Below are 26,897 nucleotides of genomic sequence, written 5' to 3' on the forward strand. Positions count from 1 at the left end.
CTTCCCCTGTTTGCCTGGGGTCCCCATGTATCTGGTTGCCAGCAGGTCTGTCTCTCTCAGAAAGAGCAGCTTTTGCAGTTGTCTGCCCTGGGTTATGCTATTCCTTAGAAGCCTTTTGCTCTGGCTTGTGTCAGGCAGGGCCCCACACACGTTGCTCATCCAATGACTGGAGCCTCTGTAACTCCAGGTTACAGTCCCTGCCACCTGGGATTCCCCTTGGGGACATGGAGAGTTGCAGTTTGCAGGCTGCTTTCCTAGTACCTACTGTGTGCTAAAAGGGTTTCCAGAATGGCTGCCAGCCAGGCTTGGCCAAGGGCAGAGGAGAAATGAAGAGATTAATTCAGCAAATACTGCTGTACCACACTTGTAAAGCCCAGGAGGGGTCTGGACAGCTGTGCCTATCTTTTTGTATCTGCTCTGCTAACTGGGGGTAGTTGAGGCATCAGTCTACTGCATGAGCTGGTGTGGAGGCTCCCTTGGCTAGGACAAAGGGGCAGGCAGCTGGTGGCATTGGATTGCTCCACAGGCAGCTGCTGGCGCCATGCAGAGCTTGGTGTCTGGAAACCGCTGGGTGTATTGGCCTCACGTGGGTGACAGGGACCTGAACCCTCCTTGAGGGACTCTGAGGCTGCAGAGGTCTCAGCCTTTTTGCCTTCATGCCTAACATAGGGGGGTGTACCCCCTCCTGAAATGGGCTACTGCAGCTGGGGACCCCATGGCTTTGGCAGTGTGTGGGGCCTGTGTGGCTACCTCAGCTGGCAGTGATGCCCTGTAATGTGGCAATAGTGTGGAAAAGCCATGAACAGGGCATGGGTGCCCTTCATCTGGGCTTTTAGCCCACAAGATGCTGAAGAGTGCCAAGTCTGGAAAGTGTTGATGGGAGGTGTTCACTCCTGGAGTGAGGGAGTGAAATGGAGGGGTTTGCTTTTGGAAGGGTTGAGAGGGAGGCAAAGGGTGGTGGTAGAGGGACAGGGGAAACAGCCCTGGAGCTGTGCTTGCATGGAGGGACATGCCTCGGTGTAGGGTGGGCTGTAAGCAGCTGGCATGGCCTGGGCAGCCCCAAAAGAAGCACATTATGGTACTAGGAGAGGGTAGGCAGCAGTGCCTGGGTGGGGGCCCCAACCTGTGTTCCAGTGGCTCCTCTGTAACCTTGGTGTTCCATGGCTACCAGGGTGGCACTTCTATGACCTTGCCGTGGCACTGGCATCAGAGTGCACCATGCAGTGCTGGCTGCTGCTGCTTGCCCTGCTGCTGGGGGCTGCCCTCCCACAGCCCATGTCCCAGAGGTGAGACCTCTCCCCCTGCCTGGTACCTGCGGAGCTACCTTGTGACTCCTGGCCCAGGTGTGGGCTGGCACGCGTGGCACTGAGCCCTTGAGAGCTGGCCAGGTTGGGTGAAGACAGGCAGCGCATGGGGGCTCTTGTGCCAGCGTGGGCAAGCACTGAAGGGTCTCAGCTCACTCCTGTCCCTGGTTTTCCTCTGCAGGGACAGCTACTCAATCCCTGAGGACTTCTCTGCTCCCCTGGAGCTTCCGCAGAAGCACTTTGGCCTTGTGGACGGTACATTGCTCTCCTTTCCCATCTGAACCCCCATCTTCCCTGCGTTCACTCCTCCAGCAGGTGGTTGTCCCCAGCCCTGTGAGCTGCCCAGGGCTGAGCCCGGCCTCTCCCCCCTCCCATCTCCCCACAGATTATGGTATCAAGCCCAAGCAGCCTCGCCGCAGGACCCAGGTGGCCCGGGAGCGGCCAGCAGCGCTGCGCAGAGCCGGCAAAAGCAAGCGTGACGAGCTGGACTTGGAGTACTATGATGATGCCCACCTGTGAGCTGATGTGCTCACCACAGCCCAGCCTCGCCTGCCCTCCACTACTGCAGGACAGGGTAGGTGTGTGTGGGGGGGTAAGGGTAAACTCTGCTTTGGGCAAGGACTGGAGCAGATGATCTCCAGCAGTCCCTTCTGATTGCCGTAAGATGATCTCTGACCTCTAGGGATTGCAACTGGGGCTCCAGGATCCAACCTGTGAAGCTCCAGCTCTTCTTGGGGTCTCAAGGGGAAGAACAAGCCAGGGCCCAAACCCCTTGTCATGGGACACAAACAGCACAGCATGAACCTTGTCCATGTACCATCATATTTAATAGTTGTTGCCATCACAGCAGATCCAGCTAAAGCACAGAGACCGCTGGCTGCAGGGACCAGGAGAGCTCCTCTACCTTCCCAGTGCTGTGCATGGCTCCCTGCAGGCTCTAGCCCTTCCCTGTCCTGCTTCTGACAGGGACCCAGTTCTGCACAGGGGCCAAGGCCACTGCCCTGGGGTGGCCCAGCCCTGCCACTGCCTCTGTCACCTGCAGGTCAGGGGAAGGAGGAAAGAGGCAGAGAAAGGCTCCCCTCCCAAGGGTGTAGTTACTGCAAGGAGGTATGGGGGGGATTCTCTCTCCCTCTCCCCAGGGCACAGATACAAGAGAGGAGGGAGGGGGATGGGGGCAGAGGCAGGGGTGAGCTGTCTCAGCTCATAATGGTGCTGGCTCTGGCAGAGGAGATAGTGGGGCTCTCTGTCACCTGCCAGGGAGGTGCTGCCCACCCAGGGCAAGCCCATCTCCCAGGCAGGAACCAGCATGTGGGTTGTGTTTGCTGTAGCTGCTGTGCCTTCACACTGCAAGAGTCCAACTCTGCCACTGCGTTAAAAGTCACCCCAGATGGATGTGACAGGAACCTGGGCCACGGTCACAAGGAGGAGATGCTGTCACCCCAGCCTGCAGCAAGAAAGGGCCTGAGCATGCTGTTGCTCACCCCTCCCACCACTCGGAGGCAGGGCATTCAGCGGGTGCTTCACCAGTAGAATAAACTAAGAGTATTTTATACAATAAACACAATTTGTCCAGCCCTCCCCCCTCCCGTCCCTCCCAGCCCGAGGAAGGGGAGTCACGAAAAGAGGCGGTGCTCCGTGCCCCCGGAGCCCTGCCCCGGGCCCGCTCCTCCTCCAGGCTCAAAGCAGCTCTTGTCCATGCACACACAACACGGGAAAGGGGCACGACTGCAGCCCTGGCTGTGCAGGAGATGCCTGTGCCAGCCCCTACTCCAGGTAGATATCCTCCGTGGGGCACGTGTACTCCACATACTCCTTGTAGAATTGCTGAAAAGCTCTCCTGCAACACAGCACCAGACAAAGCTGAGCAGTGTTCTCCCCACAAGGCATTTACAGAGCCACATTTCCCTTCTCACCCTTCCTCCCTGCCCTACTGCCAGTTTGACCCTCCTATCCCCCAGCCCTGGGCCCTTCTTGCATTAGCACCCAGAGCTGTCATCAGAACCACAGGGTCTCCATCTTTGCTCTGATCCCCTGCTGCATGACTTTCAGCCATCTGCCTGCAAATCCTTGCACTGGGACTTGTTCCAGTGCTGTCGGGAATATGCTGCCCATAGCCCTGTAAGCCCTGGCTCCTGCCCCAAGCCTCTCCTCACTCAAGGGAAGAGGTGCCAGCCTGAAGCCAGGTCCAAGCTCCATACATACGGGGAGTGGCAAGATTCAGCCTGACTGCCTCATTCCTCCTGCCTTTTGGGAGCAAGCCTGCCTTGTCCAGCCAGGACTCACCCTACAGACTCTGCCAGTGGCTTCGTGGACTCCTCCGAGACAAAGACGTGACAGGCAAATCTGTGGTCAGCAGGGTGCTTGGTGATGAACCCAAAATACCTGAGGGCAGAGAAAGTGCATATGACTGGACCAGCACACAAGTAGGCACAGCTACCCCAACATCCCTGAGGTGTACCCACCCTGGAGCATAGGAGCTTGTGACCTGCACCCCTGCCCCCAAAACCTAGTGACCACCAGTTGCCGTGGCCCAGGCTCAGAGCTGGAGTAGAATTCCCATCCAAAGGCTGCTTTTACATGGAACTGCAGCACTGGGATCACAAGAGAAGGGTAATAATCAGGATCAGGGCACTGGGAAGCCTCCCTTTCCCTTCCCAGCCCCAGCCCTGCTGCACTCAGGGAGCGGAAAGGCAGTGAAGCCTCCGTGCCCACCTGTTGGCATTGAGAGTCACCCTGCACCTTCCCACTACTCACTTGTTGTTCTTTGGATGGTACCCACAAAAGGAAATGTTCTTCAGCTGGAAAAAATGGCTACACTTGTTCACCTAGGGGACAGAGAGAGGAACCATGAAAGCTTTCCTCCCCATCACCCTGTGGAGCAGCCAGTCTCTGGCCCCTGGAAATAAGCACTTGGACTCAGCAGTGAAATAAATCAGAATCTGATCCTGGGCTGCTACCAACAGCAGTGTCAGGATGGCCCCAGGCACCTCAACACAGGCAAATCTTCTAGGCAGCCCTGCTGGCTCCCATCCCAGCTGCCTCTACCTCCCAACAGCTCCTGCAAGGTTTCCCTGGAGGCCATGGGTTAGGCTGTACTGGGGCTAAGGCCAGTGCTGCTCTTTGCCCAGTGCACACAGCCCCTCTCCCTCACTAAAAAGGCCCTCAGAAATTCCAGCAGATAGAAGGTGAATGGATAACTTATTTAATTCTAAGTCTCTCAAGCCTGGGTGTTCAAAGGGTCCCAACCGGAAGTGAGAACTTGTATAAATAAGTTTAAGAAGCAACCAAGTTGATGGCATCCTGTAGAATCCTCATAGAAACGGCAGCTCGGCTCCCTGTGACAACATCCACAGCCAGGAACTACTCCTACCCCACAGCTGTAGGGGAGGATTCCCCAAAGGTTTGCTGCAGAGCCCTCATTTGCCTCTGGCCAGCATCAAGCCATGCTTTGCTAGGCTACTTATGCAGAATGCTAATCAGCAGCCTGCCATAGCCAGCTAAAGAGATTACAGGGCAGATCTGGAGGACACCACTCAAAATAGTAGCAGAAAGGTTTAGGAGCAGCTGACAGATTGCCAGCACAGCTCAGCTCACAGCATCCTGGTGCAGCAACGTTCTTGGCAGCTGTGAGGGCATCAGCTGGCAGCAGGGCCCAAAGCTGAGATCCTGTGATGCACACAGGCCCCTGAGAGTGCACCTGCAACCGCAACGATGGTGCTTCTCACACCCTTGGATTAGTGGAGATCCTCCATTTTCATATGCAAACATGACCTGTAGCACAGAGGGCATGAGCCAGCAGCTGGGGAAGGGACAAGAAGAGTGGCAAGTGGGGCACTAACCTTGCTGTGCTCCTTGGAGTCATCGGCTTTCACGGCAATCTTGACCCCACGCACGCTGATCTCCAGGATGCAGCTGGAGGGTGGGTTAAAGTGCACAGTGAGGCGGCGTGTGGTGGCAATCTGGGAGGGGAAGACAGAGAGACATCAGCAGTGATGATATGATGGCTCACCCTTTTCCTTCCCCACTGATGCTCTGCCCTGCTGGCAGGAGGAGCAGGTCCTCCTGCTCCCAGGAATGGAGTGAGACATACCTTCTGCATGGCCGCACATAGCACGTCATTGCCCTTGTGATAGGGAACCTGCACCGAGCCGAGGAACTTCACCCTAAACTGGTCCACCCAGTCACTGCTCTTGGCCAGAGCTGGAGGAGAGAGCATGTGGCAGGGATTAATGACAGGGAACATGGTGGACACAAGATGGGGAACATGAGCAGGCTGCACACAGAGGCTTGGTACCTGTTACATGGTCTGGGTCCTTGGTGACTTCAATAGCATAGTAGGCAGGAAAAATGCCCCGGTCACCCGTCCGCATGTTGTAGGCTTCGTACCAATAGTCTTCTGCCTGCACCTCCACCAGCAAAGGATCATCCACCTCCAGCTCCAGCTCATCCGCGTGGCGAGGCACAAACCTGGGTTAGGGAGGCACAAGCACTTAGCCTGGTGGCAGCACTGGTGGCCTTCTCACCGGCACCTTGCTGGGGCAATGCAAAACCCACCACCCACTCAGGCAGGCAGCACCCTGGCAGGTGCAATTAGCCTTGGGGACCCGAGACACTGAATAAAGCATCTGAGCAGGTTCAGTCTCAAAAGGCAGCAGCATTCTGGTACCTAAGGCAAGGGTGTCTCTATTACACTGTCCCAGGGAGGTCCTGGCTGCCTTCAGAGGTCTTGCCCCTGCAGCAGCCTGAGCAGATGTTGCTCCACGACAGGACACAAGCTACACACAGTGGTTTGGTCTCCAGAGCTTCCCAAAAGCGGAACACACCAGGGTTTGAGCTGACCCCACCATGGTGGGAGGGCAGCACCAGCTTTCCCCTGTGAGAGGCTCAGAGCAGTGCTCGTGCCTGCAGGCTCACCTAAAGACAGCACGGTGGGTCTGCTCCTGCTCCTCCCCGTTGATCATACAGGAGAACAATCCAAAGGACTCGGCACCTGGGGAAGAAGGTAGAGGGGGACATCTCAGTGTTGAGGAGTCAGCACCACAGCTGAGGGAAGGACGTGGGCCAGGTAGGGTGCTGAGACTCCTGGGGGAATTGCTCAGTCGAGAGGAAGCCATGCAGTGCCACAGGAGGGGAAGGCACAGCTAGAGCAGCTGCACTGGTGCCCTGTGGTACCCACTGGGACCATGATTTCCCTGCACCAACCCATGAAGCTGTGACAGCCAGCATCACCAGCATTTTGAGACCAGGAGCACCACAGGAAGCCCTGCCTGCCAGGGCATGCCACCAGCCCCAGTGCTCCTCCAAGCTTGGGGAAGAGGGTGGCACTTCAGGAGGGATGCTATCCCTGTGTGAGACCACTCAGCCTCCACATTCAGCATGGCTATACCTCAGGCTAGCCAAAAAAGCAGCCTGAAATGCTTCCAGCCACCCCTGCCTGCAGGTCATAAAGCTTTTCCAGCCCCCTCATGCCTCCCCAGCCACCAGAGACAAAGCCAGAAGCTGTGGCAAGCAGAGTTGGTGCTGGTGTCTGCTGGTGGCTTTCCATCTCCTGAGGGTGCCCTCAGCCTCAGACCAGGGACAGGCAGCCACCAGCCCACTTCCCCCCAGTGCCCAGCACTCACTGGAGGAGCGTGTCCGGCCGCTCATGAAGACATTGAGGAACTTCTTGGAGAAGTGGATGTCTGCTTCAGGGGTGGAGTCTTCAGAGAGACAGACGGAGTCACGCTTCAGCGCATCCTCCTCATACTCCTCACCGATGGCCGATTCATAGGGCGAGGAGACGCAGTTGTCATAGACAGTGGCCGAGTCGCTCTCGTCACTGTAGCCTGAGTAGCACTGCTTGAGGCTGACCAGCTCCAGCTGCACGTTCTCATCCACCACCAGCGTGTACTTGACTGAGTCGTAGGAGAGCGCACTGGTGTCTGAACTCACTGAGGCTCTCTGAAGGTTGTGCCCTGGCCGGCAGCCACCACTCCCAGCACCACCACCGGAGGCCTTAGGCAGGTTCGTCTTGTCAGGGGAGGACATGTAGTCCAGCACCTCATCCTCCTCACTGATGGAAGGGTTGGTTTTCCCTGCCAGAGCTGAATAGCTGGAGGTGTCGATGTCAGAGCTGATGGACATGCGGTTCTCGCTGGACTGAGACAGGAATGGCTTGTCAGTCTCCAGTGGGTCCGAGTTCTTCTGCACAGGTGTCAGGTAGATCTCCTCCGTGGCCTCCAGCCTCACATCCGTCTGGTAGCGGATGCGGTCCCGGTGGGCCTCGGGGCCCCTTGACGTCACCACCACCACGCTGGCACCGTGTGGCGGGGGCCGGCTGGTGGCCTGGTGCTTCTCAGGTGGCCGGGACGAGGCGATGCAGGCAGGTGCCATCTGGGTGGCTGCTGTGCGCCGGCATGGGCTCTCCGTGGAGGTGCCCCGGTCTTTGGTGGAGGTTGTGCTGTTTTGGTGATTGACCTCATCACTTAGGCAAACATGGTCATGGGGAGGGGTCTGCTCACCTGGAGGAGAAGGAGAGCAGCATTGACAGCCCTGCAGAGGGTGATGCTCTCTGCCTGGGAAGATGGCTGAGGATGCCACCCAGACTCAAGATAGACATGCACCCTGCATCCAGGTGGGATGTTTTCCCCAACTTCCTACTTTAGCACCACTTCGCCCAGGCTCCGAAGAGCCACAAAAGGGTGCAAGGAGCTGCCCCTAGCCAACAGCACAAGAACTCACCCGTTTTCAGAGGGGATGATGACCGGGACACCCGCTCTTGCCAACTGTGCTTTTTCCCCAGAGAGTTGTTATTCAGAGTGTCCTGAGGAGAAGACAAAGCTGCCTTGTAGCCCGAACAGTAAACAGCGCGTGGTGCAGTGGCAGCACCCATCCCTCCCTGGGCCCGCAGCGCCTGGCTCGGCTCTCCTCTCTCCTGGACACGCCAGGGTGCACTTCTCAGGGGGATGCCCTGCCAGCCCCACATCTCACCATGCTGCTGCTGGGAGAGCTGGTGTGGTGGCCAAAGCAGGGTGGGCAAGGAGCCAGCTTGGAGGCAGACAGCCTGGATGGATGTACCCATCCACTCCGGGGAGATTTAGTTGCAGAAGCCCATGGTTGGACAGTCCCAAGCCAAAATTCAAGACCTGAGCCTGCCTGAGCTAGAGACGCATGCTTTGCCCCATCCTTCAGGCCCTGCCTACCTTCAAACCACCCAATGTACTATATGGGGGAAGTCCCAAGAGCCAGGGATTGTGCTGCTGCCCAGCTGGGAGCCAGCTAGAGGACAGACTGACACCTGCTACTGGCATCATCCGTATTGGGTGTATATAGGGGCATACATACGCACACACACACATATATATATACACACACACATACAGTCCACTAGTGGACATCAATCCTGACCAGCTGGAGAGGAGAGGCAGAATCAGGCCGCCTGTACCACTCATGCTCAGGGGAGTTTCTGTGGGTGCTGTGCCCTGTCCACCTCCCCCTGGGTGACCAGTCACATGCGTGCACACGTGTCCACGCACAGGGAAACACAGGCTCAGCCCTGCTTCAAGATCGGGGGACCAAAGACCACCTGGTCCCCTTCAGTGAGGACCCTCCTGCAGACCAGGAGCCAGTACTCCCTGCCTACCTCAGCAGAGTAGGACATCCTGCCTGCTGCAGCCCCAGTCCCACCCTCCATCCTCTCCTCCATGCCAAGTCCCCAAGTTCTCCAAGACCACCCACGCCCAGTAACTTCTGTGGGGCACTGGCTGTTTCTTCCCCAGCTGCAGCAGCGGCATTTTCCACACCATTAGTTTTTGCTCAAGTACTCAGCCCCACTGGGACTCCCTGGATTTTCTCACTGCCTTATCACCAGCCTGCAGCTATTACCAGCTGGACAGGAGCTGCCCTGTCCTTGCTTTTGCTTCCCCACCAACACAAAGCAAGCCTCTGCCCTGAAACTCCACCACATTGCACGCTGCTGAACTGTGGCTGCCAGACCCCTGCCTCCCCGTGGGGAAGGGTAGATACCCCCTCACAGGGCTTCTGCGACCTCACAGGGTGGCCCTCCACGAGCCCCTCCTGTGCCAAGGCAAATATCAGTGTGTCCCTGTTTGACATTCCCAGGGACATGATGGGCTGGGACGCGGGCCAGGCAAGCTGCTGCAGCGATGACCTCTGCGTGCAAAGTGCCACGGGACCAGCACACAAGCCAGCCTGGTTGCCCAGCCCAGGAGGCAGCAACACAGCAGACAGAGCCCACCTGTCCTGCAGGGCCAGGGCACTCTGGGGTCTGTAGTGCCCAGCCAGGGTGGACAGGCACTCACAAGGTCCTAGAGGATGAACCTAACCAGTCCCAGCAGCTATTTATTCCCCTCTGGGAAACTGAGGATGTTCCTTTCACCATCTCTGAACCACCTGCCTGGGATGATGATCACAGACTGCTCAGCAGCAACTGAGACATCACCAAGCCAGCTCATGGCTCCACAAGGAGAAGCTGGAGCACAAGGTGGCACAGTGCCCTGCCTGTGCACACCATGCCCAGCAAAAGGAGGCTGGAGGCATGGAAGGGCACCTTGGTGCCCTGGCTGGGTGTTCAGGAGAGGACGTATGGCCACGGTCCCTCTTATAATCACCTGCTGGAGGAGGAAACTAGGCAGACCAGGATGGTGCAGGAGGATCTGGCACAGGTTGAGGCAGACCTCCCACGCTGATCCCCAAGGGATACCCTGCAACCTGTCCTCTCCTTGGGGCACCATATGTGGGCAGGGAAAAACTGCCCTTGGCTAGAGGTAGGTGCCCAGACAGGCACCCCAGGCACCCTTACAGACAGCCTGCCTCCAGCACAGCTCCTGCCTCCTGCTAGATGCTGCTGACAGTGCTGCCCTTCCCAGCCAGCCCTGTGCCCAAATCCCTGCTGGCTCCAGGCTCCCAGTGACAACTGTGGCAAAGCCCCCACCTTCCATTCCCCGTGTCCTCAGCTCTGGCCAAGCCTGTGGCCCCACAGACTCCAGCATTCTGCTGCAACGGGACCATCAGATTCCCCCTCTCCAGCCCACTGTCTACACACCCCCACTCACCCCCATATCTCTCTCCACAAGCCTGCTGCTACCCCTGAGGCCTGCCATCCCTGGACACTGGTTGGGACCAGCTGCAGGGAGGGAGGCCCTGTTGTCCCTCATTCCCCCATCTGGATGTGGCTGCCACGTGCCACTTGCTCCTCAGAGCCCCTGCACAGGGTAGGACAAGGCTGCTGCTGTCCCCTTGTCTATTATGCTTGAAGGGGCTCCCCCCTCCCCCCCTCCCTCCGCCTCCACAGCCCTGCTGCCTTTGTCCCCGGTGCCAGCTGCCCTCAGGGCACTCTTCCTGGCTCTGTGCTTTTCTTCTCCTTCCAACCGTGGTCTCAGGCAGAGAGCTGGCATCAGCTGCTTGTGCTGAGCTGGTGACACCCAGCTCCAACTACTCTGACTACTTCCCATCTGTCACCCACAGGGACACCTGCCTCTCACGCTCCTCAGCTGAACGTCACCGCGACAAAAATCCTTCATGCTCCTCAGCTGAACGTCACCACGACAAAAATCCTCCTGCTTGGCAGAAGGCACTGCCGAATGCAGGAGGGTGCCAAAATTAGCCCTGTGCATCGCACATCCTGCATGGTTCCACAAAGTTTGTAGGAGAGACCGGGCAAAGGGACTCCGGCCACTGCTCAAAGGGTCTGTGTGCAGGGCACCGAAACGCCACCTGTCCCAGGGATGACAGCAACCCCAGGGCTGCATGGGGTGGCTGTCCCAGGGAAAAGCTTCCAAAACCTCATGCAAAATCTGAACACGAGAGACAACAGAACCCCCTCACCCTCCAGGCCACCATTTTGGGCGTTGCCATTCTGTCTCACAAATTTTGCACAGGATGCTGACGGTGAGGCTTCTTTTGCTTGGTTCTGCTGCTCAGGAGTGGTCCCGAGTCCCCACCACCTGGCACAGGGCACCCAGTGTCACCATTCTGCCCCAGGGCCAGAGCCTCGTCAGCTGCTGGCCGGCAGTGCCAGCCCCAGGCTCACCAGCCCTATGCCATAGTGCCCCAGCCCATGATGGCTCATTCATGCGCTTGGTAGGACATGTCTCCTTTGCTCTCCATCCACATGGGATCCCTTCCCTGCTCCCCCCTTGCCCTGCCCCACGGCTCCCTGCCAGGCCCCACAGGTTCTGCTGGTGGCACAGCTCAGCTCAGCCACACTGATGCCCCTTCCCAGCCGGTTCCTTCCTCAACTCAGCATCAGGTATGGAAGAAAGACCCACACGGTCCCTAAGCACCCCCATCCGCCCCGCCCAGCGCGGTGCTCGGGCCGGGGGCCACAGCCTGCGGGGGGCTGGGCAGTGCAAGGGGGCGGCACGGCAGGGACTGAGGATGTCCCGGTGCCCCTCGGTGCCCCCCAGGCCTGCACATCGCTCCCTCCGGCTCTGCGTCAGGGACCGAGCCTGCGCCCCGCCCGGCCCAGAGATACGGGCGGGCAGGGACCCTCGGGGGAGGGCGGCCGCCCCACCGGGCATGGCGGGGAGGGGCAGCGGAGCCTGTCCCCGCCATCCTCCCTCCCTCCCAGTCAAAAATCCTCGGAGGCGAGAGCATCTCTTCTCCTCCCCGCCCCCACCCAGCCCGCTAGCCCCGAGCCCCTCCGTCTCGGCCTCACCTGGCTGCGAGGCACCTGCGGGAAGAGGTTGAGAGTTGTGGGTCGCTTCGGCCTGTAGACATCGGTGGTCCCGGCCGGGGGGTCCTTCTTCAGTGGCTCGGGCGCCGTCTGCTCCTCGGCCGGCGCGTCCCCCGCCGCGTCGATGAGGTCGAGCTGCAGCATCTCCGCCTGCAGCCGGCTGGCCTCCCCGCCGCCCGCCGCCCGGGCCCCGCCGCCCTGCCGGCTCACATGGCCCTGCCGGGATTAGCGGCTGCGATCAGGCCACCGGGAGGGAGGCAGGGAGGGAGGGAGGCAGGGCCGGCAGCCGCGCCCCCCGCCGGGGCCCGGGAGGGGGGGCCGGCGCCGGTGCATTCACGTCTGTACCCGGCGGCCTCTTCCTTTTAAAGGGGCAGGGATGTTATTCCCGCGGCCGGGAAGGCGCGGGGCAGCATCCGTCCTTGCTGGCTGACCCCGGCAGACGGGACACCCCGCCAGCACCTCCTTCCCGGCAGGTGCCTCAGGGTACGCGTCGCCGTCGCATTCACCGCGAAGTGCACAAACGTGCACATCCAGGTTTCGTCTCGGCATAACAAGGACATTCTTTACATCCAGAGCAATCGTGCGCTGAACAGCCTCCCCAAAGACTCATAGAGTCCACACTGCTGGATGTGCTCAAGATGCAACTGGACAGGGTGCTAGACAATCTCATCTAGGCTGCCTTTCCCGCAAAAGCTTGGACCCCATGACCTGTCAAGGTCCCTTCCAACCTAGGCTGTCCTAGGATTCTTTCTCCCATGGCAGACCATGTACTTTCTTGACTCCTGTCCTGGCAACTGGGACTTGTACAACCACACAATGGTTTTGGTTAGAGGTTTGGTCCAACCCATGCCCAGAGCAGGTCACTCAGGGCCTTGCCCATCACACCTAAATATCCTCAGGACAGAGAACCCACCACTCCTTTGGGCACTGATGCCAGTGCTGCACTACTCCTACTTTTTCTCTCTATGGGGTTGAAATTGTCACTGCACACCTCTGAGAGAAGTCAAGTTCCTTCTTCCCTATAATGCCCATTAGGCAGCCAGGGACAGCAGTTACATCCACCTTGGCCTCCTCATCTTGAACAAGCCTCGTGTCATACACCCTGTGTTTGCACATATTGGGATGTGCAGAAGAGATGCCTGATGAGCTGGCAACCTGGCATTAGCTTTCCAGTGACCCACTGGCAGTGGCTGTGCTCTGGCTGGGAGCAGTCCCACTCTTTCCCCTTGGACTCTTGAAGCAAGGTGGCCACCATGGCCCATGAGATGGGTGCATCCCAGAAGGGGATGCCCACATGGTTGCTTTTCTGGGAGATGAGGCACCCATGTCCCTCCACAGCTGCAGGTGTTTAAAGGTCAGTGGTTTCCTCCCCCAGCTGCCTTTGTTGCAGTAACTGGAGCTTGCACATTCACAGGCTGCTGCAGCCAGCAATAAGGGCTGTGACTTGGCAACAGCCAGGCCAATTCCCACTGTTACCAGCTGTTTGTGGTGACTGGAAAGCTTGTCAGCAGGCAGAGGCAGAGAAGGGCGTTTTTTTTGCAGCTGATGCTATCCATGTCTCTGGCTGCATGGAGGATGCCTCTTGAACCATGGGAGAAGAAAAAGCCTCAGCAGCCTGCCAGGGGCAGCTCTGGCAGCCCCTACAAAACCTCTTGCTTCTACTGGCTCCTAAAGAGCCAGGCTAATGCCATCACAGGACAGGCTCTACCTACTGCAGGCACAGTACAAACCCTCTCACAGGGGCTGTTTCACCTGCTGCAGTCCTGGCAGGTACTGGGTGAGAACCTGGAGGAGCACTGTCACCAAAACCCATCCTCTTGAGGCTTTAAACACTTAACTCCCTTGTTTTTGATATTTGCTCTCATACAACAAGTTCTGCGGTTCTGCGGCACCAGCTGCCTGTGGCAAATCACATGGATTTTAACAAGGAAAACAAGGCACAGAAAATGAACAGGGGGGAGCATCATACCTAGCCAGGGTACATGTATTTGAGTCAACTGGTGATGTTCGACTTAGACTCCTAATGGTGCTGCCTCAGTAACCCTCTAGCTGTAGCAATCACTCAGAGAACTCACAGAGGAGGGGAAGTCCCAGAAGGATGCAGAAACGCAAAACAATACCTCTTTTGCAGAAAAGTGCACCCTAGGAGGGATGCTCCATTCCAGGGTCAAAATAGCTAGGAGGAAACTACAGTCACTGCAGGTACTTATTAATGGCCTGTAGCACAACAAAGTGATTTTGAAACCACATAGCAATAGATCATCTGAGTGGGACCCACGGTGATCTGCAAAGTGAGGGTATGGACTAGATGTTGGGAAGCCTTTCAAACTGGAAGGATGCTGCCCCACCAGAGCATGGTTGCCTGGAAGTCCTTTAGGAACAAGTTCATGTAACCTAAAGCCAGCCTGAGTATGCTCACACCTCAGTAGAGATGCAATGGTAAAGTGACCTCCCAAAGTTCCTTCAGCCTGTGGGAGGGATTAGGGTGTATGGGAAAGCAGAACCAGTGTCTGAATCCTGCAGTGGGATTTATACAAGATGCACACCTAGACTCTGATGCAGTCACGGAGAAGCTCACAACTCCATTACAGATCTGTCCCTGGGATGGGCATGATGCTTGTGTGTTCCTTCTGTTGTTATCTCCCACCCACACGGTGCTGTCCCAAGGGCAAGAATTCCTAGTGTCCCTGAAACGGGCATTTGAATGTCCTGATGCTGTGCTCCACGAGCCCTGGGGTGGGCCGGAGCAGCTAAAGCCCTGCTGCAATTACGAGGTGCTGGGACTACCCCCTGGGAGCACTGGTCTAGCCAGGGATACTGCCTGCATGGGGGCTGCTGCTGACAGTGGGAAAGGACAGAGGCTGCTTGCTTCCCTAGGAATGAAAGGCTCTTGCAAGGGGAGGGGCTGATACACAGGCTGTTGCTTGAGTGACCCTGGTCTATACCCTCTACGGTTGAGCAGGCAGAAAAAGCTCTTCCTTGCTCCCCGACCCCTGCAGCCTTCCCTGTTGGAGAAGGACTGACAAAATCTTCAGCAGGGGAGAGTATTTTATCAGCATGGGGAAACAAAGGGAACTCACTGAATGGGGGGGACAACTGTGTCCCCTCTCCCTACCACCCATCTGTGACCACTTTGCTCCTGGCTTCAAAGTTCCAGGAGAAGGCTCTCTGCCCCTAGCCTGGCACAGTCACAGCTGGTGACAGATCACAGAGGCAGCTTCACAGGATGGCCTTTGAAAAGCCACCCGACATGAGCAGCTGCCTTCCTGCTGTACCCTTTGCTCCCTGTCTGTCCATGCAACCAGCTCCCTGGACCAGTAGGTCGGATCATGGCAGCTGCTCCCTGCTTTGCAGTGGGTCGTGCTGGCCTTCCCAGGTGGCTGCTGCTGGCAGCACATTGGATTAATGATGGTGAACACCAAGAGGAAGCTGGGCATTTCCAGCTGTCTTATTATGCTGGGAAAACAAAATGTTTTGGTTTATTTTCTCCACAAATCTTTATCTTCATGGCTGGCTCAGGCCTTTTAATGCAGACCACGAAGGCTCAGCACAGCCCTATATATGCTTTTTTTCCTTTGGGCACTTGCTCTTGTGGTCTCAGGTATTTCCAAGAAGGGTTTGTTGTTTGTTTTTTTTCAATTTTTAATTTTTTTATTCCTGCATTAACTGTTTTCTGCAGCTCCTGGAATAGAGATGAGGCTCTGAGCCTTTATTAACCACAGCCCAGCTGTTTGATGGGATCCATCTTGCTAAAACCAGGGATTGCTACCCCAGATTCCAGGCCACCAAACCAAGGACAAACCTTAAGCAAAGGCTGGGTACTTCTGTTGCAACCATCCCTCTCAACACACCCAACCTCTGCCATTTGCAAGGGGGGTGCATCCCACACCCCAGTAGCTCCTGTTCCTCCTTAGCCAGCCTCCTAAAGGCAGCTCTGCTCCACTGCCAAGCCCTCTCCTCAGCCCACCCCTTGCTTCACCCCCACTTTTCATTCATCCAGGACTTCTTGTTGAAATTAAGGTTTTTTTTCAGCTGCACTTGGGACTCATTCTTCGTACATGGTCTCCTGTCCAAGAGGTGCAGTCCTCATTAGGGGATAGAGTTCCCTCTTGTACCAACATTAGCCTACGCCTCCTTGCAGTTTCTGTGTGTCTAAGCCACTATTTCTGGAAAGCTGCTAAAATAGCCTACAATGAAGTCATGTTTGTTCTTCCAGGACTTAAAAAACACAAGCCCCACCTCTGTTTGGGTGTTGACCTCCACACTGCCCATTCCTGCCACGGGATTTTGCCACAGAACAACTGTGCCTGAACTCCTCACCTTGCCAAGGTCACCAGCATCCCCATCCAGCAGCCACCTTCCAGCCCTCTGGCAGGATTTTTCCCCTCACTTCTTCCTAGTGCTTTCCTGCTTGCCACTGAGTTGCTGTGCCTGCTCATCTCTCTGGAGACTCACCTCTGGGCTGGGAAGCATGGAGTAGCTGGATTCCCCCAGCCCTGTAGCTCACTGCACTTCTTGCAGCCTGTTCCCCCCTTGCCCCTTGCTCTCTGCTCCAGTGTGATCCAGTGAGCTGGCAGCTGGCACTCAGCCTGCATCCCTTGCTCCATTGCTGGGCTTTCACCAGCCACCTGGCACTGCAAGGGCAATTGGGGACATCCCTCCATCCTACAAACCAGGGGTGCTCTGTGGCACTGGCACTGGGAGCTCACCCCAGGCAGGGAATCAGCACGGGGCCCCCCCTCAGCCTCGGCCCTGGCGTCAGACTGATTTGCCAAACCAGCCATCCCCACGTGATGCAATTAGCAGGCTGATGCCAGCCGTGGGTCAGCACTGATTTTCCAGCCCCCATGCTGCACACAGACCAGGCCAAGCTGTTCCCTCTGGGCCTGGCTGCTTCCATCAAAAGGATCCTGCAACCCCGTCACCCTGAGCTTGCTCCGGATGGCAACTGGGTTGGAAAGCACCTTGGGTCTTGTCTCCGACTCTAGGGATTGAAAAGCTCCTCTCTCCAGCATTGTTGTCACCACTTTCATTTCTGCTCCTCGGGCAATCCTCGATGTCCCATATAAACCATTCAAACATATTTTTAGTAGGCATTTTTTCTGAGCCTCGTAGGCTTCTTCCTTTGCTGTGTTTATGAACAGCTCATTGCTTCCGCGGGAGCAGTCTTGCATCCCCCTTTCACCCCAGCAGACTCTCAGTGCACTCAGGCATTTGCACAGAGCAGCTCTGAGCTGTCCCCAGGGAAAGTGGGGGGCTCACTGCTGGAGCATGAGCAAACCCTCTGCCAAGGGTCACGTCTCTGCATCACAGTGCACAGATGCAGAAACCCCTCAGTTAGCTGTTTTAAATGGGCGAAACAGTCTATTTTTCGTCACCCTCAAGGAAAAGCTGCAGCAGTTGAGCTGCAAGTGTCCCCTCTCTTTCTGTCAAACCCCAGCTAAGGGCTGACAGTCTGTAAAGAGAAAAGAAGGCTTGTCCTAAGAGCCCGGTGGTGCAGTCAGTGGGAGAACTGGGACAGCTAATGGGAAGCATCCAGCAATGCACCCACAGTCCCTGCCTGCCTGATCTGTTGCAGGCAGAGGGACCTTCCCACACCTTGCCCTTGCTGAGCCTGTGCCCTCATGGACACCCAGCACTGGGTTTCCTTTGGTTTTGCCTGCAATATTATCCCTCCTTCCTTCGGCATACACAGCACATGAGCCTTGGCTCTCCCCATCTTTCCCTAATTATAACGTCCTGGAGCAGGAGAAAGCTGCAGATGAAGCATAGATGTGGAGCAGCAGCCCAGTCTCTAGGAGCTGGGAAGATCCTGAATTAGAGCAGGGAGCACAGCAGGACACCTTTATCTCCCAGCATGAGGTCTGGCTGTACTCTCCTGCCTGCAACCAGGGATTCCCAACAACACAAACTCGCTTTCTAACTTTAAATCTGTGGCAATTTCCTCTGCCTTTCCCCCCCTCACTTGGTCTTTAAGAGTTTTGCAGAGGAAATATTACTCCTGAGGGATGAAGTGATTCTCAAGTAATTTGGTTGCTCTTCCAGCATTCGCATTCCTTTTATGAAACACATTGGAAAAATGCAGAATCACTGCATATATCCAAATCCAATTTACCTCCATGTTCCTGTCCCTATGGTCTTCTTGGGCAGTACAAATAGTGGTGTGAACCTGGTTGGGGTCTCCATAGAGTGCCCTGGTGATCTTAAGGCTGATGGGACACCCGCCTGCAGCATCTGCACAGGCTTCATGACTCCTGTTTTTATTTCACCTGCTGCCAGCTGCCACCTCCTCCATCCCTATTATGCCAGCCCCCAGCTCCCAGCCCTCATTTGTCCACAACACTTGAGGACAGCTCTAACTGAAGGCAGCTAGCAAGCCAGAAGTAACACCTCACATGAGCAGAGAAGGGCTCTCAACATGCCAGCCCAGCCACACCAGAGATGCACATGGGAGCAGGAGACACAGCCCTTGTGGGACCTTTGGTGCCACCTTGCACATGTCCTTGCTTCCCAAGGATGCTCACTAGGTGCCAGAGGCTCGCTGGCCATCCTGCTTAAATGGGGAGTATGCCCCCAGTTGTACCCCAACACTTAGGCTCATCCCTGAGGAATGAACTCAAGCCCCTCTAGCACAGCAGGGACCAAAGGGGACCAGCTTTGAGATGCTTTTTTGTCTCTTGGGTTTGGCTGGGTCAGAAAGGGTCTGTTGTGTGCCATGGTGAGAAGAGGGCATTGCCAAGCGGAGGGGATTGGGGTTGTGGCAATGGGTACACTAAGGAAGCATAATTGGCCTGGGGACCTGGTGGTCCTACATGGGAGCTCCTGGCTCTGCCAGCCCCACTGGTGTGCTCTGCCTGTCCTCATCCCTCTCCTCATCCCCATCACAACTTACCCGGGTGGCCAGGCTCTCCTTGCAGTGCAGGCTGATTCCACACTCATCAGTGATCTCAGAGAGGTCTTCATCCTCAAACTCCTCAAGGCTGATGTCGTGGGTGAGCCTGGAGGGAGTGGAGATGGTGTAGTCACCCACCAAGAAGGCAGCGGGCTGGAGGGTGTAGGGCAGTTCTCCTAGTCTTTACTGGGAGAAAGACTGGAAAGGAAGCTCCTTCTGGAGGGGATGGGTTTGTCCCTATTGAATAGCTGAGCTTGGCATGGTCCATGGCTGTGGGGAGGCAGCAGGACGGTGCCCCAAACCAGCTCCTGCCTGATGGAAGCCAGCAGGGATGTGCAAGTTGGGAGAGGATGGGGCAGACACACAGCCAGGAGTTCCCAGGAGGTTCACCCTCCACCATCCAAGGGAGGCTCTGGGGTTATCCCAGCTGAGCACAGACAACCAGCAGGGAAAAAGCCAGGGTTATAGGGAAGGGAAGGCCAGGGGTCCTGGGAGGGAACAGCTGGGGGTTGGGCCCAGGTGACCGCATCAAGACTCACAGACCTTGCAAGCACTGCAAACCTGCCAGCCATGGCACAACCAGCCCCAGGGCCACCAGTGGGAGAGATGTCCCAGCCCAGGTGACTGCAGTAAGAGAGGGCAATGATTTCCCTCTGTGCCAAATTCACTCCCTGGGGTGACTGTGAGCATCCCCATGGCCATGGTTGCTGCCAAGCCCGCCTGTGTGGCCTCAGGGGTACCTTAGGGCTGTCAGCCCCACAGGCTTCTTACACCCTGTTAAAAAGTTCACAGAGATATCCTTTTAATGTCTGAAAACATGCAAATTAACAGGTTCCTTGTGTGCTTCCTTGCATCCCTGGGGCTAAGGCGAGGTGCTCCAGGCTTCTGTGCGTTAAAATATTACTCCATGGTGGTACCACAATGCTCCTCTCACTTACTCATTACAACGGGAGTAAATAAAAGAGTCCAGCTCAGAAGTCTTCTGCCAACCGACAAAGCCTCCTGAGTTTTCTCTGGAGCAGCCATGGGTGCTGCTTTGCATGCTGCCATTTCCCTTTGCTCCCAGCTCCTCGGGCTGGGAGGTGCTTGGGTGGAAGCACTAGGCCAAGCCCAGCACCCATCTCCAGCTTGGCCTTTGCTGGTGGGGAAGGAAGGAGAAGGGTATTTTGTGACTTGCAGAGCTCCCACCCTCACTTTAAGCATCACTCTCACACCTTGGGGCTCATCCTGTGCAGTGGCACCATGCCAGTGCCATGGAGGGGCAACACTTCCCATGTCCCACCCCCCAGTGGGAGGGAAGGAGCAGGAGAAGACTGTGAGGGTAGTGGTATCTTCTCTTCATGCTTCCGATAACCCTGCCAGCAGTGGGCTCCCTGGGATGAAGGGGGCTGGAAACAGCTGTGCCCATGGAAGTGGTCCCAGTGAGATGCACAGAGGAGGGCAGACACACCTTTCAGCACACAGTGGGGTCTCCAGACCCCCCCTCCACCCATCTCCTGCTGCTGCCCACAGGAAGAAGAGAAAGCAGAGCAGAAGGCTTATGAGGAGCCTTCAAAGCACAAATTGATTTCTTCTCTGGTTACACAGGTCACCAGGGTGGGACACCATCATCTGCTAATGCTCAGGGCATCCACCCCCTCCACAGCCTGAGAGTGCAGTGGAGGCTGTGGGGTCCTGGCAAGTGGTGCAGCATTGCTGAGGGGCTGGCAGGGGCTCCTCAGGTCTGCAGGAGCAGCTGGGGTGGCTGGCAGTGCTCCCATTCCGGGATGGGGACAGCCATCCCTCTTGGGGATGGGGAGATGCTGTGCAGGCGCCCAGCACCGGCGCTGCCTGCGGGTGCGGGTGGGCGGCAGGATGCATCCCGCTGCCTCTGCTGCTCCGGCACCCGGCTGCACGAGCTCCCTGCGCAGCCAGGGAAACTTCGGGCTCGACTGGGTGCCAAGTTTGCCCCAGTCCAGCAGCCATCGCTCGCAGAGAAAGGTGATGTGCCCGGGGGTGAGGGGCTGCCCCTCATCCCCCTGCACGCCCTCAGGACAGCCCCCCTCCCCAAGGCCCGGCCGGTCCCCTACCATTTCTCCCACTGATCTTCCAGCCAGCTCTCCTCCTCGGTGCTCGACTCCATTTTCAAGGATAGCTGCATTGAGGTGGACCCCTTTTTCCCTGGGGGACAAGCTCCCACCCCAAAAAAGACCCCTGGTCCAGGGGCAAGGAGGAGTGAGGGAGATAATGGCTGAGCCCTGGGCACCCACTGCCCCTCTGCCTGCCCCAGCGCAGTCTGTGGCTGCCGGCACTGCTCTGTCTCCTCACTGCGCAACCTGGGGAGGCTCATTAAAAATAGATGGAATCAGCTGTCCTGGAGGGGAGAAAAAAAAAACCCAACCAAAAAACCCTCTCCAGCTGAGCCAGCGCCAATTCCCTGCACTCTGCCGGGGATACTGACTGCCTCCACTTGCCAGCCAGCCAGCCCGGCTCCTGGTCCTGCTCCAGCATCCACTCTCCAGCACCCGCAGCAGGTACAGGGGATCTGCTGACCCTGGCACAGATGCCCACACAAACTGGCTTCCTCCTCCTACTGCCCTTGCTGCATGTCTGGCTGAGCCAGGGATGAGGGGCTCTGCCCCACTGCAGAGATGGGATCCCTTCCTGTGGGAGACAGGAGCACTTGTCTGGCTTCTTGCCAGGTAGAGCAGGGCCAGCTCAGCAATGCGAAGGCCGGAGAGATTCCTGTGCAGCAGGGCTGGTGCCATGGCCAGCCACGTTCCCTGGGCAGAGGGAAGCCACTGGAGCACCTTCATCAAGGGGCAAGCCCAGCTGGTGCAGAGCAGTGCCAGGTGCTCTGCTCCTCTCCCCATTATGCCCCCACCTAACCCCTTGCCCTGCTCGTGCCTCAGGCAGGGCCATCCCTGACCTCCAACCTCTAACCCCTGTTAAGGGCCAAGAGAAATACCTGGTGAGCTGCTCTGCCAGCTCCCCATCATCTCTGCTGCTGAAGGAGAATAGGGGCCTTTCCCAGGAGGGACTGCCAGATGTTGCTGACAAACTCTTAGTGTAGTGGCCTCAGATAATCCTCCATGATTCCCAGGGGATCTCCTCCACACCAGAAGCACACCCTGCTCTGCACCACTGCCCGGTGGCTCCCCTTGGCCTCCCAGCCCAGGGGCTGTCAGTGGTGGCTGCGTCTACCATCAGCCTGACTGGCACTGCTGGCTCCTTGGGACCTGGCTTTGGCCCTGGCTGGGTAAGTGATGTTCTCAGGAGTCTGGCCCACCGTGTGGCCTGGAGGCCTCTGCTGAGCTAACCTGTCACTGGCTCTTGCCCCACCAGTGCCGTGCCACTGACGAATGTCACTCGTGACTGTGTTTATTGTCTTTCAGATCCTTGATAATGGTATCTAGGGCTCCATCTTCCCTATCAGCTCTGCCTGGAGGCACCTTGTCTGCTTGAAAAATCCTCACTTAATGCCATGAGTAAAGAAATCTCTTTCTCTGTAGTACTCCCGCCCTTTTCTCCTCTCACATGGGTGCTCCGGGGCTTCCTAGGAGATACAAGGCTCTACGTTATCCCCCCCCTCCCACTTCTCTGCTGGAAACACCCTTGTCTTTCTCTCTTGCTTCTCAAAGAGACTAAAAATACCAGCAAAATGAAACAGCTCTGACTCTCTTCAGCTCCAACATCAGCAGGAATTGTCTGAGCAGAACCTACCCAGGTATTTTGGCCAACTTCCCCTGCCAGCAGCAGGGGCAGAGGCATGGGTCTCAACTGTGTGCCACTGTAGGTGGGCACCACAGCATCACAGGTATGTGGGAGGTTAGCTCCTGCCCGTGAGGGTGGGGAAGCCCTGTGCCTGCAGAGGTGATGGGTCCTGCCCTGAAGGACATGTCGAGAGGCATCAAGAAGCTGGCAGCCCTGCTAAATGCATGAGAACTGATGAACTCAGGACACCCAGGAACAGTGAGCTAGGGCACACATGTGTCTGTGAGTGGAGGCAGCTGCTACCTGCCCTTAGCAGGAGCAGCTTGATTGCAGTGATAATAACTGCCTTATAAATCTAGCCTGGCTGAGCCCTTGACTCCTTCCCCTGCCGGGGAAAAGGGACTTACAGCCTCACTTCCCAAGCCTGCTGCCCCTGCACAGGATTTCCCATGCAGGGACTTGGCCAGGGCAATGGAGCATGGTGGAGCTGGGGGCTCCAACAAGCCCAGCTGCCCAGGCTGCACCCTGATACTCTGTGATGAGGTCCTGTAACCAGCGTCAGAGGTTAAGAAAGTACTATGCTACCTCTGAAGGGCCCTGGGTTTCCTCTTCCATCACAAGAGCCAGAGACTCTTTTAATTTTAACTGCAGAGAAGGCGCTGTCTCTCCATCAGAAGACAGCCCTTTTGTGTCTCCTCACAAGAAGGCAGGTAGCCCCTCTCCAACACCCAGCTCGTCACCTCCAAACAAGCTCTTCCGATTGCTCCAGATGAGCACGGCAGACACATAAAGCAGCCCGTACTGCTAGGACTGATTTTTGCCTCAGCCTGAGGGTGCTGCTTTGAACTTCTTGAGGAGATGAAGGGGTCTCCTCCCCTTGGAGATCTCCTTCCCTCCCGAGGTCCCAACTGCATGGGAAAGGGCTGTGATTTCCCACAGGACTCCCTGAGGAGCAGGGTAGTTCCCCCTCTCTCCTGACCCATGCAAATAACTCCCTAAGGGTTTCCTTCCCTTCTGTTGCTTTTACATGCCTTTACTACAGAAACCAGGAGGAGATAGAGGAGATCAGTCACTGACCCCCCAGAGCTCAGCTACATCAGAGCCACACTCCTGCAGGCAGCAATGGTGAGTGCTGCAAGGCCCTGCACCCAGCTGTGCCAGCCCTCCCTGCCCCTCTTACACTGGGCAGAGGGACCTCCCGTCCCAGAGAGTCCTTCACAGGAGAGTTTGGCCCAAAGTGCCAGCAAAGCCTCTTGGCAGAGCTAGGAGCTGCAACATTGTGTCCCAGAGAAGGATGCTAAGGAGCCGCAGGTGAACACAGTCTCCATCACAAGGCTTTGGGAGGCTTAAGGACAACAGGGAGACTGGGTGAGAAGAACTTTTTCATTGCTGCCTCCAAAAATGCTGTTGGTCTTATCATGGTGAGCAGCCACCTCTGGAGGTCCTGCTGGCTAAATGAGGGCTCACCTCACTATCCTTCTCCTCCCACCTCTTCTTGCACAACACCAAACCATCACCAGGAATGAGGACCTGCCAGATGACCATCCCTGGCCTCTTTAGAGCTTCATACCCCAGCCCATTGGAACTCTTGCTGGCCAGGACCAAGTCCTCTCCCAATTCAAGCCAACAGATCACCTAACACTCATGCCAGCACATCATCACTCAGGGAGCTGTATGAGCAGGTGAAGGCACCAGAGGGCAGAAAGTCTGTAACACCTCATCCTGCAGGCAACAAGCTGGAACAGAGCATGGTGCTCACCTGGGACCTCACCATCAGCTGCAGCCCTCACCCTGAGCCACACTCTTTATTGCTGGCTCCAGCTCTGCTGTTGGGGATGGCCACTTGTTGAGCCCCTCTGGCAGGGATGCAGGATTTGGGACAGGCAGAACCCAAGTTGTGTCACATAGTAACCCAGCTCTCAAACTGGACTCCCTCCTCACACACTGCTCCCTTCCACAGCATCACCTCTGGTCTGCCAGACCCTTGCCCAGGCACAAGGACGTGACCAGCATCTCCTTCCACTTCATACCTCACATCCCAAGCGCAGTGCCCGGGGAAGACTGTGCACCTGCCCTAACTCCCCAGCTCTCTCCCAGGCTGCATGGCCTCCCCCATGGAGGCCAGCTTTTCTCAGGGTCAGGCTGCCAGGGCACTGGGCTCCCTTTCTGAAGGTCTGATGCACAGCAAGAAGCAGCACCTTGTCCCCCCTCCTGGGATTTGCTGGAGAGCAGGAGAGTACATCCAGGACAGTGCTGGACGATGAGTCCAACCCTCTCAAGGGCTGGAGCTGCTCAGCAGCTCAACCTCTGGTCCCCAGCTCAGTGACCAAGCCCCTTCTCCACGGTGGACATTTCCAGAGACAGCATTTAATCACTTGATTTGCAGGGTTTACCCAGCCATGTTGCAACAGCTCCCAGCAGCTCTGGCAGGCAGCGCTGCAATAGGAGGTGGCTTCTGAAGCCACTCAGCAAGGGGCTCCGGGAGCAGAGGAGCCCCTCAGAGGTAAATTGCCTGAACACCACCTAAGCTGGACTGCACCTGCCTGCTTCCTTGCAGCGACCCAGTGGTCCCCAAGCCTCAGGGGCTGGGGCCTGCCAGAGGCAGAGATGAGCACAGCCATGGCCCCAAGTGTGGACCAGCCCCTCCTCCCCCCTTTCAAAATTTCCCCATAGAAAGCAGCTGGTACTGATCCCCCCTTCTCAGCCAGCTCCCCTGCAGCACCCCTGGATGCCAGAGACAAGCAGAGAGCAATGGCTGACGACGGCACAGCCACCAGAAGCAGCAAGCCTCCCCCGGATGGCAAGCAAGCAAGGCTGGGCATGGCACCTGCGAGCAGAGGCAGAGCTCCCTTACCCATCCAGCACATCCCTGTCCTAGAGCTGCCCTCAGGAGACACCAAAGAGTCTAAAGCCCCTGGTTCCCACATGTTGGCACCTCCAGGCACCCCTGGCTTGGCCCATGCCGACAGAAGCCCCTGTGAGCAGCCTTTGTGGGCTTCAGAGAAGAAACAACCCCCTGCATCCCAAATCAATGGGAGCACTTAGTATTGCTGGGAGGATCAATTCTGGCACTCTCCCACCATGTCACTTGGGGTTCTGGAGGACCTGAGATTTCTAGGAAAGGGCTAGAAAAAGGCTTTCTTAGGGGTGAAGAAAGAGATTAAGCTTTTTTTTTTTTTCATGGAGAAGAGGTGTTTGAAGAGAGGATAAGACAGGTAAGGAAGCCAAGGTGACATGGGGCCAAGCAGGGGCCTGGCAGGAGCTGAAATGGTGTATGGGGTGAGGATCAACATGGGCTTGAGGGTGAGGGCAAAGCACCGATGGGGGGGCAGGGTGTGGGGGGTGGAGAGACGGGGGGGGGCGTTCAGCGGTGCTTAGGAGGGGGCAGAAGGGATAGTTGGGGTGGGATGCACGGGCAAAGAGATGCGCGGGAGGAGGCAGAAGCGCTGGACGAGGAGGGGGCCCGGCGCGGCGGTGGGGGGCGGGGGGGCTGCAGCAGGTTGGGAGAGCTGCCAGGGGAGGTAGCAGCTCCGCGGGGATCCCGGGGGGGCGGGGGGCGGCTGGTACCTGAAATTTGGGGGTGAGGCGAGGTGCAGCCCCAGGAAGGGGGAGGAGGCGGGCGGGGATGCGGCTCCTTTCTCTCGCTCCGCCATTCTGTGGCTCTCTCCATGCAGGCGGAGGGCGGGCGGGAGGGAGGGAGGCAGGGAAGGAGGCAGGGAAGGAGGGATGGAGGGAGGGGGATGCTGGCGGTGCCGGTGGGGAGGGACATACCTGCCGCCGGGGAGAGCGGGGGAGGCAGCCCGGGGGTTCCTTGGCGGGGCCCCCGGCGGCACCTGCCTGAGAGATGCGGTGGCAGCTGGGGGCGACACCCCGCACCCCGACCCCAGCCGCGCCGCCCGGGCCCTGGGAAACGCCCGCCCCGGCGGACCAGATGTGCCCGCAGCTGGACCCACCTCCGCCCCCCGCAGCTGTGCCCGCAGCTGGAGGCAGCGGCCCCCCAGGCAGATGCGCCGCAGGGGGCGGCAGCGGCCGCAGAGCCCCCGGGGACCCCCTGCCTGGGACTGGGCCCCCTGGGAGCAACCCCAGGAGCGGGGCCAGAGGAGCGGGCGGGCAGCAGCCCAGGGCCAGGAGCTGGACACACAGGCCCACTTCGCTTCCAAGGGGCTCCTCCCGAGCAGGGGAGCGTGCCTGGAGGTAGCAGGAGCTGCAGCTTTCCCACCCACAGCGGGTCGCGCTGCTCGGCAACAGGTCTGGCACAAACCCCGTCCCTATCGACCTGTCAGGGTCGCAAGCACAACAGGGGGAACTAAGCCAGCAGCTCATACACATGTTC

General features: G+C 57.6%; 2 protein-coding genes across 4 annotated transcripts; one reads left to right on the top strand and one right to left on the bottom strand.

Moving 5' to 3' along the window:
* The first annotated feature begins 80 nt into the window (after positions 1–80).
* Positions 81–2,868, top strand: FREY1 (Frey regulator of sperm-oocyte fusion 1). Its single transcript, XM_051622141.1, has 3 exons — positions 81–1,286; positions 1,486–1,559; positions 1,690–2,868. The coding sequence occupies exons 1-3, from the start codon at positions 1,219–1,221 to the stop codon at positions 1,821–1,823; spliced, it is 276 nt and encodes a 91-aa protein (XP_051478101.1). The 5' UTR covers positions 81–1,218; the 3' UTR covers positions 1,824–2,868.
* MAPK8IP1 (mitogen-activated protein kinase 8 interacting protein 1) lies at positions 2,110–26,239 on the bottom strand. Of its 3 annotated transcripts, none has more exons than XM_051622139.1 (12): positions 26,132–26,239; positions 18,872–18,977; positions 11,962–12,195; positions 8,025–8,106; positions 6,926–7,804; positions 6,219–6,294; positions 5,599–5,771; positions 5,395–5,504; positions 5,144–5,263; positions 4,059–4,129; positions 3,588–3,686; positions 2,110–2,748 (listed from the first exon to the last, which is right to left on the bottom strand). In XM_051622139.1, exons 1-12 carry the CDS (start codon positions 26,215–26,217, stop codon positions 2,739–2,741), a joined length of 2,046 nt encoding a protein of 681 aa, XP_051478099.1. In that variant the 5' UTR covers positions 26,218–26,239; the 3' UTR covers positions 2,110–2,738. The 3 variants fall into 3 exon arrangements, with proteins under 3 accessions (XP_051478099.1, XP_051478096.1, XP_051478097.1); XM_051622136.1 differs by having other exon boundaries at positions 2,110–3,141; XM_051622137.1 differs by lacking the exon at positions 26,132–26,239 and adding an exon at positions 20,941–21,026 and having other exon boundaries at positions 2,110–3,141.
* Positions 26,240–26,897: the final 658 nt, after the last annotated feature.

Source organism: Apus apus, chromosome 5 (assembly GCF_020740795.1).
Source record: "Apus apus isolate bApuApu2 chromosome 5, bApuApu2.pri.cur, whole genome shotgun sequence".
NCBI lineage: Eukaryota > Metazoa > Chordata > Aves > Apodiformes > Apodidae > Apus > Apus apus.